The 11,894-nt window shown below is 39.9% G+C and overlaps 2 protein-coding genes across 2 annotated transcripts; both read right to left on the minus strand.

Moving 5' to 3' along the window:
- Window positions 1-3,596: 3,596 nt before the first annotated feature.
- Window positions 3,597-7,279, minus strand: LOC115108150 (zinc transporter ZIP3-like). Its single transcript, XM_029632173.2, has 3 exons — window positions 7,034-7,279; window positions 6,180-6,519; window positions 3,597-5,948 (listed from the first exon to the last, which is right to left on the minus strand). The coding sequence occupies exons 2-3, from the start codon at window positions 6,387-6,389 to the stop codon at window positions 5,199-5,201; spliced, it is 960 nt and encodes a 319-aa protein (XP_029488033.1). The 5' UTR covers window positions 6,390-6,519; window positions 7,034-7,279; the 3' UTR covers window positions 3,597-5,198.
- A 529-nt stretch (window positions 7,280-7,808) lies between these two features.
- On the minus strand, window positions 7,809-11,872 carry LOC115108149 (small glutamine-rich tetratricopeptide repeat-containing protein alpha-like). The gene is made up of 12 exons (XM_029632172.2): window positions 11,772-11,872; window positions 10,856-11,004; window positions 10,672-10,775; window positions 10,500-10,590; window positions 10,258-10,357; window positions 9,978-10,082; window positions 9,734-9,869; window positions 9,569-9,631; window positions 9,310-9,347; window positions 8,981-9,160; window positions 8,628-8,750; window positions 7,809-8,504 (listed from the first exon to the last, which is right to left on the minus strand). The coding sequence occupies exons 2-11, from the start codon at window positions 10,953-10,955 to the stop codon at window positions 8,639-8,641; spliced, it is 1,029 nt and encodes a 342-aa protein (XP_029488032.1). The 5' UTR covers window positions 10,956-11,004; window positions 11,772-11,872; the 3' UTR covers window positions 7,809-8,504; window positions 8,628-8,638.
- Window positions 11,873-11,894: the final 22 nt, after the last annotated feature.

Raw genomic sequence — 11,894 nt, forward strand, 5'->3', positions numbered from 1 at the left:
GGAACGGAAATGACTGTGAGGAACATATATTTGGTGTGTCAATAAGAGGAAAGGTCAGCCAACAGGTAAGTGATGGAAGAGGCAACTGAAAACGGGTTTGAGAGGCCTGGAAGGTGGCTGTTCATTCTTTTCACCTTGATGTGTGGCAAAAGGTATTTAATTCATGATCTTAATGTGTCCCTGAATGTTGTCTGTGGATTTACAGTTACAGTCGCTAGTGAATGTCTACACAGCCCTTGCAGTCTTCACATTCTGCTACCTTAAATTTAAATCTAAAAAAAGATTACATTTGATTTTTTCCCCTTACCGATCTACACAGAACCGGCTTAGCTCCTTTTATGTTTATTTTGAACCTGACAAACTCCCCAGTCCCTTCCGGTGACAAGCATTCCCATAACATGATGTTGCCATAACAATACTTGAAAAACAGAGGATCAACAACATTGCATAAACTCCACATTACTGGCCTGTATGACAAAGTCAAAAGAAGGAAGCCTGTTATATGAAATCCACTCCAAATCAACCATTCTGTTTGCAACAAGGCCGTTAAGTAATACTGCAAGACAACACAGCAAAGAAATGTACTTTTTTGCCTAAATTAAAAACTACAGGTTTGGGTCAAATCCAATACAACACAGAGTGAAACCCTCTGTATTTTAAGTATTGCAGTGGCATCATGTTGTGGGTATGCTTGTCACCGGCAAGGACTGGGGAGTTTGTCAAGATCAAAATAAATATTAAAGGAGCAAAGCCAAAAACAATGGATATAATAATGTTGCCCTAAGAGTTGTGCAAAATTGGAAGAATCTTTTTCACAACTGAAATGGCTTCCAAAGGTGTTTCCACCAAGTAATAACTCTGGGGTGTGAAGACATACGCAATCAATACAACTTCATTTTTTGTGTATGAAACTGTTCTATAATTTTCTTTCACTTTAAAAATATGGAGTAGGTTGTGTCGATTAGGAAAAAAATGTCATCCTTTTTAGGTTTAATTTTAAGGCAGAAAATGTGAAGACTGTGCAAGGGGAGTGTAGACTTACACTAGGCACCGTATCTTTATTATCTACAAACGCTACATAATAATGAACCTATTATAACATTCGATTAACATATTATAACATCCTAATGTTAATACATTTCATATTCTGTTGGCATTGTCCTATACTGACAGAATCAAGCAATATTAAGTTTAAAAAGTGATGCTTTATCCAATTTAGCTATACATTTACCTAATCTCATGGACCCCTAGAATGTAGTCTACATGGGCTCTATCTTCCGCTGAGTGCAACTAAGTGACAGTATTTATTGTCAAATGCAAGCATTTTGGTATACTTTGGTCCAGCACAGGACAGCAGTAATATTTCCTGTTGCCGATCTATACAGCCACATTTGCATTAAGTTATGAGGAGTGGAGTAAACAATATCTCATGGATAGAATGTATGGACCTGGAGAATCAGTGACTGATGATGATTTGCAGTATTAATATGATGAGGTGAATTTGTAATTTGGTTGAATTCCCCCGTAAAGGTCAACAGCATCATGAACTTTACCCTGTACCAGGACATTTTAGCTAAAAAACAGGTTGCTGAAAATTGGCCGCAAGGTTATATTCCAAGCAAGGGGTGGCAGGGTAGCCTAGTGGTTAGAGAGTTTGACTAGTAACTGAAAGGTTGCAAGTTCAAAACCCCGAGCTGACAAGGTACAAATCTGTCGTTTTGTCCCTGAACAGGCACTGTTCCTAGGCCGTCATTGAAAATAAGAATTTGTTCTTAACTGACTTGCCTAGTTAAATAAAGGTCAAATTTAAAAAAACCCAAGCACACATCAAAAAAAAGAAATGGTTAATTGGCCACAAAATGGTCATCTCAGTCTCCGCACTTGAAATCTATTGAAAAAGGAACTGCGGATAAGAGCGTTGGGCCAGTAACTGAAAGGTTGCTGGTTCGAATCCCTGAGCAGAATATGTGAAAAAGCTGCCAATGTGCACTTGAGCAAGGCACCTAACTGTAATCGCTCTGGATAAAAGAGTCTGCTAAATTACAAATGTAAATACTGTGGTTTGAATTGAAGAGAGCAGTCCATAAGCACAGACTAAGGACCTAGAAGGATTCTGTATGGAGGAATTGTCAAAGATCCCTCCCAATGTGTTCTCCAACCCATAAAACATTTTTGACAAAGGCTCAGTGCGGTTATTCTCAAAAGGTATTGAAAACAGGGGTGTCAATAATTCTGACCCCTGCCTTTGACAAAATAATTATTACTTGTTTAACAAAATCGCTTTCTCTGATCAATTGCATTAGTGTAAGAGAATTTAATTTCCCAATTATTTTGAGCTTACAATACAGCTCAGTATTTCAATAATTTATTTTAGTCAATTTCGCTCATTGTTATCAAGGGTTTCAATCATTTCAGACCCCACTGTATCTGTTACATTAGTATATTTGAATCAGTGTTTACTGTTCCCATGGTTTACTTAGGAACCATTTACCTAGGGGAATACTCAGAACCTTTGGTAAGACCCAAGATTAACTTTTGACATGCTGAACAGGGCGTTGTCTCAAACCCAGACCTTTGACACTGCAGACATATTTAACAGAGGGCTCAAACTATCTTTGTAAATTATCCTACTGTAGAACTGTCAATTCTAGTTATCACAGAGCTGTTCTTGCCTAGTTCTGTAATGTCATGTTTCATGAGGCCCCCAAGGAAGAGTAGCTGCTGCTTTTGCAACAGCTAATGGGCAACCTAATAAAATACCAAATACACCGGCTACATCCTGACATCTCCTTACTTGGAAGAGAGCCATTTGGAATATGTTATTGAAGGTGTGAACGTAAATAGTTAGGTTGCACTACAGGTTAGACACAATGGTTTGGCCAGTTGCTAGTTCACCAACTGGAATGGAGGAAATCACATCTAAATATACATTTGAGTTCACAAAACAGTAAGAACAAGCGCTCTTTCCATTACATAGACTAACCATATGAATCCAGGTCAAATCTTATGATCCATTATTTATGTCACTTGTTAAATCGACTCCAATCAATGTAGATGAAACGGGAGGAGACCGGTTAAACAAGGATTTTTAAGCCAATAGACGTGGTTTGTATATGTGTGCCATTCAAAGGGCGAATGGGCAAATCAAAATATTCAAGTACCTTTGAACGGGGTATGGTAGTAGGTGCCAGGCACACTGGTTTGTGTCAAGAACTGCACTGCTGCTGGGTTTTTTCACACAACAGTTTCTTGTGTGTATCATCAAGAATGGTCCACCACTGTAAGACATCAAGCAAACTTGACACAACTGTGGGACACAATGACTAGCATCCCTATGGAAGGCTTTCAACACCTTGTCGATTCTATGCCCCGACGAATTGAGTCTCTGTGGGCAAAAGGGGAGGGGAAGGTGTTCTTTATGTTTTGTACACTAAGTGTACGTATTTGGTCATTTCCTTTCGAAAAACAGAGCGAAAATGTAGAAATCACACCTATGCCATCCAAGGTCAAAACAGTTTGTGGTACTGTTCATCTGACTGCGACATGTTTCTAAAACATGAACCAAATATGATAAAGGAAAAGATGTCCGGCCATGGTGTGAGTAAGGTTTTCTTTAATGCTCAATTCAATCAAATTAAAATAGAAAACGTCACCGCCAAAACATGTAATACACAGTATATATATATATATATATATAAATAGTTTGAGTTAAACATTTGTCACAACATTGCAAACAGTTTTCATTGAAAGGCTGCTATTATCTAATATAAATAAAGAATTTAACCATCACCAACCCCATGTTGTAATAGACGTCATAACTTATTTGCATTTCACTGTTCATTATATAAAGGAAAGCTGGTTGCCACTGAATATATATTTTTTGCATTAAAACTATTTTCACAATAATGACAGTTTCCTTTTGTTTTAAGACCCTAAAAGCACAAATTGATATGGACACATTCAATGTATAACTGCCCTACAATACATTTGAACAACTGATCTTATGTAGATTTTAGGGAGCACAATAAGGGTTGAACTTTACAAATGTACCGTTTACAGTAGGCTTCCTCCAGTAAGTGTCTTCTGCAAAACATGTTAAGTTCTACACATTCACATCAGGAACAAAACATTTTTCACAAGTTAAAAAAAAACGTATTTAGGTGAAAATGGAATTCCTCTAAGCTGTGTAAAATGATCTGTCAAAACTAACTGTGGAAAAGACAAATAAAAAAAACAAATATAGACAGCCTCTAATGCTGATATCATATCTGTACCCCATAATTCATAAAGAGACATGGGTCTCAATGGGACTCCCTGTTAACATAAACCTAAAAATAACATCTTGAAAAGGAAACCATTGATATAATCTCAACGTGACAAATATCAGGACCATACACCAGGCTACACAAACGGTTTCCAGTGAATTGATTCTTATTTGATTAGGGAGTTAGGGTAATAATTGTAAAAAGGCTAAAGTATCCAACTAAAATTACACAATTAGGAAGGTATTCTGACTTGAATTCAATGAATGATTTGCACACATTTTTTCTCAACTCCTTATTGGGCTATTCAGTCTAGGAAACACTTACCCCAACAGACAAAAACAAGTCGAAACTGTTTACATTTGACAATGGTACATTGAAATATGCACATATTTTAACACATAGCTTACTGATCATGGAAACAGCAGGTACATAGACCAGACAGGAGACAATATGAACCACTTCATACTAACCACCATTATATCCTTCAACCACAAACATCAATATGTTAATATCAGTTACACATCACTGCACGCAGCACATTTTCTTCAATAAAGTTTTCCTTTATGTTACAAGTCGTTCACTTCACTACCAAAATGAGTCTTTTACTATAAATGCTATAAATTTGTTTTCTGGATCTCTCGACATCCGTTTTCATCCGGTCTCTGGAAACATATACTATCAAAGTGACTAGCTTTACCATTACTAATCAATGTCAGGAGCATGTATTCCCTATGGCAGAAACTAACACAGCAACATAGCCTGATTTGGTAAGCAAACATGTTCCAGTGCAAAGAAAAAACTACGATATTTGATTTACTGTTCCTGTTCCACATAAAAAACATTTACTTTGGTAGTGCCTATGTGCACACAATACAAATTGTGGTCAGTGTGATAATCAGACAACTAATTGCATTAAAAGGCTTCTTCCTTCCATCACCATTTGATGAACATTAGGCCTGCTAGAACTCCATAGCCCAGTATGAGAAAGAGCACCTTAAGCAGTCTGTCATGTTTATCCTCCAGCTCCCGAGACAGGATCTCAAAGAAGGTGACAAAGAGGAAAGTACCAGCAGCCAGGCCTTGGAGCACCACCGATGCAATACTGCCTGCCAGGTTCTGGGCACTATTGATGCACATGCCCAGTCCGATGCCAATGGGTATCATGAGGCTGACCGTCACACCCAGTTTGATGGCATCCCTCATGGGCAAAGAAGCTTTGGCAACACTCACCCCCAGAGCCACGGCAGCCAGGGTCTCGTGGATGCCCACCCCCAGGAAGAGGCTTCCAAGCTTGGCCCCGTCCTCCTGGAGGCCCAGCGCCAGTCCCTCAAAGACAGAATGGGCAGAGAGAGCCAGGACCAGGCTGGCCAGCCGTAGAGGCCCAGCTCTGGCCAGCTCGGTGGGGCTGAGGTGTCCATGGTGATGCCCATGGTGGTGGTGGCGGCCCATGGTGGTGGTGGAGCCCTGGGTGGGGGAGATGAATGGAGCGTCGTACTCAGAGTCGCTACCAGCCTCTGAGCCCCTTGCGTTGAAAGTTTCCAGGTCAATGAAAGATGGCTTCTCCTTCTTGAAGGTGAGCACTGCCTGCTCCACGAAGACTGTGAGGAAGAAGCCCAGCATCATCATGGTCTCTGCCAGTGGGTAGTCGGTGGTGATATTCACCAGTTTAAGGACCTCATCCACCTAAGGCAGAGACACCCAGTAAATGAACATCAGCATAAACATTCTACTTCTATTCTACAACAGCAAAAAAGTTGAGGCTTTCACGTATTGTCAGAATACATTTTTGGGGGCTTCTCAACACAGCTTCGGTCTTCCAAACTACTTCTGAGATGACATGATTATGGGAGGTTTTATAAACCAATCAACCTTTTCCTCTACAAAATCTAATATTTTCAAGACATAGCTACTTACCTTGTCTCGTACGGCAGGCAAAAGAGCATTGAAGCAAGTGGCCAGAAATACACCCCCTCCAAAAGAATTGCAGAGTGCAAGAGCCTTCCTGTACCTTGGGGCTTTTTCATAGTCCACCTGAATCATGAGTCGCACTGGGAGAAGAATCCCAGCCAACATGAGGGAAAACACTCCCAGAAGGCAAAGGACCTTGGCCACTACAAGCTCCATAATGTCCAGATATGGTATCGCTCAGTAATATGAGTGGCACATAACCCTCAAAGCCTCTTCTCCTATTTTCTGTCAGAAACAGAGATGTGTCTTGTCATGCTGGTCCTGGTCCGAGAGGCTGTGACATCAACTACAAATGATAGAATAAACAGTTAAATATGCGCAAACAAACAAACTAGGTCAACTGTGAGATGTATCTGTAGTGACAGTCCGTTACAAACTAGAACAGATAGCTAAGCTATGACCACCTTGACTGGTTTGAATTGATTACATCTCATCACAGCTGCGAGTACTAGCTAGATGTGCAATCTTGAATGATGCAAAGCACAATCTTTAATACTGCACAAGTATAGATATGTACATATCCGACAGCATGTAACGTTACCATGATACAATCAACATGTGAGATTGTTGCTAATTTAGCTAGCTAACATTGCACTCACGGCAACATAACGTTAAGTCAATCATCTGAGCAACCCGTTGATAAAATACAGCTTTCTAAGTGGATGCTACAGTCGGTATAATTAATAATAATTTGGATCACGTTGCAATCTTTGTCAGCAGCTAAATTGTACACGAGTAAATAATAATACAATGACTATAGCTAGTTTATATCGAGCTTTTTGATGGGAAATATGAAATACCTCTGTAGTACACCTTCCCTTCACAGCTTCATTCCTTGTTCTGGTGACACTTCGTGTTCACACGACGTAAACGTTTGATTGGTGGAGAGCATATCATTATGTAATGACGTTTCGTTGAACGCTTTTGTAAACATAAGTCTCCATTTGAGCGAGTTCCTGAAAATTAATGCTAAGCTCCTGAAAATACATTTTTTTTGCTAAATATATCAATGGAAAACAGAAATCCGCACACTGCTGCTCAGGAGGCAAAACATTTTTTTATATTTTCAAAATGTCCAAATTGAATATATGTATATTACTGTACATGTTTATCACATTCCTGGTGTATGATCATATATTTTGATACATGTTTTCCCCCTGGATTCAGGAAGTGATGTCACTGAGTACTGCCTCTATATATAGGACCCTCCACCCCCATCTGGGATATGAAGACCTAAGGGTCTAAATATTGTTATAAATATCACATGGAAGCATGAGCAGTGTTTTCCATGAGATGCCTACAACTCCAGCACTTGTGGAAATTACCTGGATGTGCGTATGTCCTTCAGCTTTCCTAAATGTATCAATCTCACCATGCAATGCAGTTTTTTAAATTTATGTTTCAGTGCACATGGGGTACTTGGCATCAATTCAATCTTCAGTCAACTCAAAGAAAGAATTGAACTTCAATTGACGAATTCAATTCCATTTAGAAAATATATCCATGAATTGAATTTCAACTCACTTCCTGAGTTGAAATAAACAATAGGTTTACAATCAAGTAAACATGTTAGGCTAAGTTACCAGGGCGATTTAATCAAAGATTGGGAACAAAAACAGACAGCCACCCATGTTGTTAGAAAAAACAAATTTCTCATGACAAAATAAGAACAAAGTGGACTGTAGGTGTTATCGTGCAACTCAAGAAAAATGCTGAAACAACTCCTGGATTACACTAGACACGTCAACAACCATAAAGGTCCTATTTGAAATGGTCCATTTAATTCCCATAATGTTGACAGTACTCTACATGCCATCTCTGCCTACCAGTATATCTCTGTACAAATAGATGCTTCTCAAATTAAGGTGGCTGCTGAAATATATCACATAATAATCTGTTGTTGTGCACCTGAAATGACAAAGTTCAAGTGATGCAACTGCATTTAGTCCACTGGGGGTGTAGTGATTCAGTTCACTGGCAAGGATTAGTAACATTAAACAGTTAAACCAAGTGCTATACTGGCATGACATTGCAGATTGGAGTATAACAGATCCACTCAATCCATACACTTCAGACTAGATATCTGTTGACAGTGGGTTTATCAAATTTGATCAAAGTTTCACTGACTGGTTTCCTTGGAGGGGAGGGAGGGGCTGCACATGCAATAATTACTCAGTGAAGAAAAACTTTTTGTCCCCGGAGTTGCGAGAATAATACAAATTACAAAAAAAAGGACACAGGCCATCTTCACTTTTCCACACACAAATCTCTCTGTAAAAAAACAAAGAGCAGACCGTTTTAGGATTAGCTACATGAGCAGTTTGTACAAAAGAAAAACAACTCTACGATACATGGACCAACCCATCAAATGTCATTTTAAAATGTTCATCTTACCCGTCTGAGGGTCAAGGTTGCTCATCGTTGCTAGCGCTAGACGGCCGGCTGCGAATTTGACTCCTCAGCTGTTCAATTAACTCTGGGTTCTGCTGTTGCATCTGCTGCGCAAATTGTTGGCCCCTAAATGGACATGGTTACAGCGAGGTGATGGAATGGCAGTTACCAAGTACAAGTCACAAAAAGGTCATACATTAGTGGATTTTATTAATACTCTTACATGTCAAATGCCTTCATGTCTATCACTGATGTCATTGGTATAACATACAATAATATAGCCTAATGTAATAACAAATAATACAATACACAAGTCATATTTGGCACAGACAGAGTAGAGCTAGTAGTCGACTTACGCTTGGATGAGACCAGAGATGTCACCCGGACCCGCTCCCCCTACTCCAACTCCTGCTGCCGGTCCGGCTCCCAACCCTAACCCTGGTACAGGCCCTGGTCCTGCACCTAAGCCAGGCCCTACTCCAGACGCTGCTGGAGGTCCCATTGGCCCGTAAGCCCCTGACATCATCCCCGACATCCTGTACAACACAGACAAGAAAGGTGGTATATTCTACATGCATTAAACTCAAAGCTAGTTCCCAAGTATGGAATCTCAGAGTGCATTTACAAAGTCATTGTGCTACATCTAAAAAGAGAGTATGTTATAGAAAATAAATGGATAACTTACAGTTGCTGTACTTGTGGGTTGTTCATCAAACCAGATGCCTAGGATAAAGCAGCCGTAACAATTAATATAAATACTAGTTCTACTATTTGGTAAACCAAGGCACCTGAATGCACACAACTTGTTGCTTACAGTTTACAAGTAGTATTTTCAGAGTTTCCCATTTGTCATGCACACAGCATTATAGTAGTATAGTGAATCCGCCTGGTTGTTCCTAGTATCTTTCATTTGAAAGGGCCAGTTTTAGTTAATTGGAACTCACCATGTTCATGAAACCAGGGTTACTGAGCAACCCAGCCAGATCAACTCCTCCCACTCCCCCTGTCTGAAGGAGATAATTTAAGAACAATATGATCAACAATGATTCATTCCACATGCTTCCAGATGTTACGCATTTTCCATAGTGGCTGAGATGTTATCAACTTACTGGGCTTGGAGTCTCCATTTTCTGCTCTGCTATTTTCAGGTTGGATTTGTAGGTGTCGTTCTCTGGGTCCAACTCCAGGGCTTTTTTGTAATAACTTACAGCTTCTGTGTGTTTGTTTAAACTGGCTAGAGCCAAACTGGAAGCATGGGACGTTGAAGTCAATGTAAGTCAACCATCAGTCAATAACAAATCAGCAACACACTGGCCCATGTCCACTAATATTGAACACTAGTGTCTAACATACCCCATTCTTCCATACGCTTTGCTGTAGTTTGGGTCAATGCCAATGGCAAGTTCACAGTCCTGCACTGCTCCAGCGTAGTTGCCTAGTTTGCTGTATGCAGCAGCCCTAGCAAAAGCAAACCATACAATTAGCAGTACCTTACAAAAACAAATGTGAATTAATTTTCATTGCTTGACAAACTCCATACATGCTTGAAAATTGACAATGTACACTTGGATATACCTAATGTGTAAATAATTGTCACATTATCCTCCAAGTTCAGGAGTTTGTTGGTCAATACCTGTTGCAGTAGTAAACTCCATTCTGGGGATTTATGGCAATAGCCTTTGAGTAGAATTCCACAGCTGCCCCATAGTTCTCAACCCTCATTTGATCATTCCCTACCGTGAAAAACACATACAATTATTTGCCAGAAGAATGTATAGCCTGTATAGAATGTAACAGCTTAACCATAGACCCATTTGAAGAGAGCTGATATTGAAGACTGAGTAATGTACAAACTATTTACAGGGAAGGTCCTACCATCAGTTTTGAGTCGCTCAGCCTCTGCCTCTTCCTCCTCAGTGGGGGAATCTGTGGCTGTGTTTATATTCACGTGGAGGGTGTTTGGATGCTGCAACAGACAGTCAACACATTTGAGACAAACTATTGACCACATATTCACCTTCATATAAAGCGGATGTCTTAAATTTACCTTCAGTGTCGCAGAGGCAAAAATCTCTGGTAGCGTTTGAGTGACAGCTAGGGTCTGGTCGTCGGTCGAGACATTGAAGGCGGTCTCCAGGCATTGGACTGCAACTGGGAAAGCATCAGATGTTGAGAAATGGGCTAGAAGTCCATCTCCTTTTACTGAATCTTGGCTTCCAACTCAAGCTTACCTTCTAAACTTTCCTGAGCATCTGATGATAGACTCCCAGAGCCCAGTTGATCATGAAGAAAGTGAATGATGGAGAAGGCAAGACGCTTTGTGTCAGTCATTTTGGATTGAGGTCCAAACCCCTTAGTAGAAAGTGTATTGTGAGGGACCCTGAAGAAGAAAAGAAGAGAATATAATGTTGTTGGTACAGCAGGGAGGCAGGGTAGCCTAGTGGTTAGAGCGTTGGACTAGTAACCTAAAGGTTGCAAGTTCAAATCCCTGCGCTGACAAGGTACAAATCTGTCTTTCTGCCCATGAACAGGTAGTTAAGATGTTTTTCTTCACTGACTTGCCTAGTTAAATAAAGGTAAAATAAAATTTAAAAATCTCCATTGTAAACTGATTGGGATTAGATTGTAGGTAGCTAAAACATTGACATTTACACATATCGGTATTATAACAAATAAACCTATATGTTACCATGTCATCTGATTAGATAGCTTCTTAATCCTAGGCTAATAACTAGCTAGCAAGTTTGATAACTTGACAAGACGTCGCGAGCTAGCTAGAATGTTCTAGCAAGTTGCTTACGGTCGGCTGCTGTTAGCTAATAAGGCTAACAGAGCTAACAGTTGGCCTACCATGTGAAAATACTCCGACCGTGTATTCGTTCACGTTAGGTGTCTAGTTTTGCATGAGAAATGATTAAGCTTATAACTACGTGGATATCTTAGCTAGGGCTATCTAGCTGCTTGTAGCTAAATAATGTTAGTTATCTAGCCTACTTATCACATTAGCTTTACTGACATGACGCCAATAACAAAATGCTTGGAGCACTTTACCTCGATTTACTCGACTTTCGTTGACATTGACGTGTGGTTTAAAAAACGATACGTTATGGCACACAACAGACGTTAGCTAGCAAAAATGATCCTTACCAGTTGCCTTTACTTCAGGTGCTTCTTGCAGTAGCTGGTGGTGCCAGTGATATTAGAAAAGTATCTCTGCTGATAGGTCTGGTGATGATAGCAAAAAAAGGTGTTGACTTCGTCGCAAGTGTT

This window comes from Oncorhynchus nerka, linkage group LG24 (assembly GCF_034236695.1).
Source record: "Oncorhynchus nerka isolate Pitt River linkage group LG24, Oner_Uvic_2.0, whole genome shotgun sequence".
NCBI lineage: Eukaryota > Metazoa > Chordata > Actinopteri > Salmoniformes > Salmonidae > Oncorhynchus > Oncorhynchus nerka.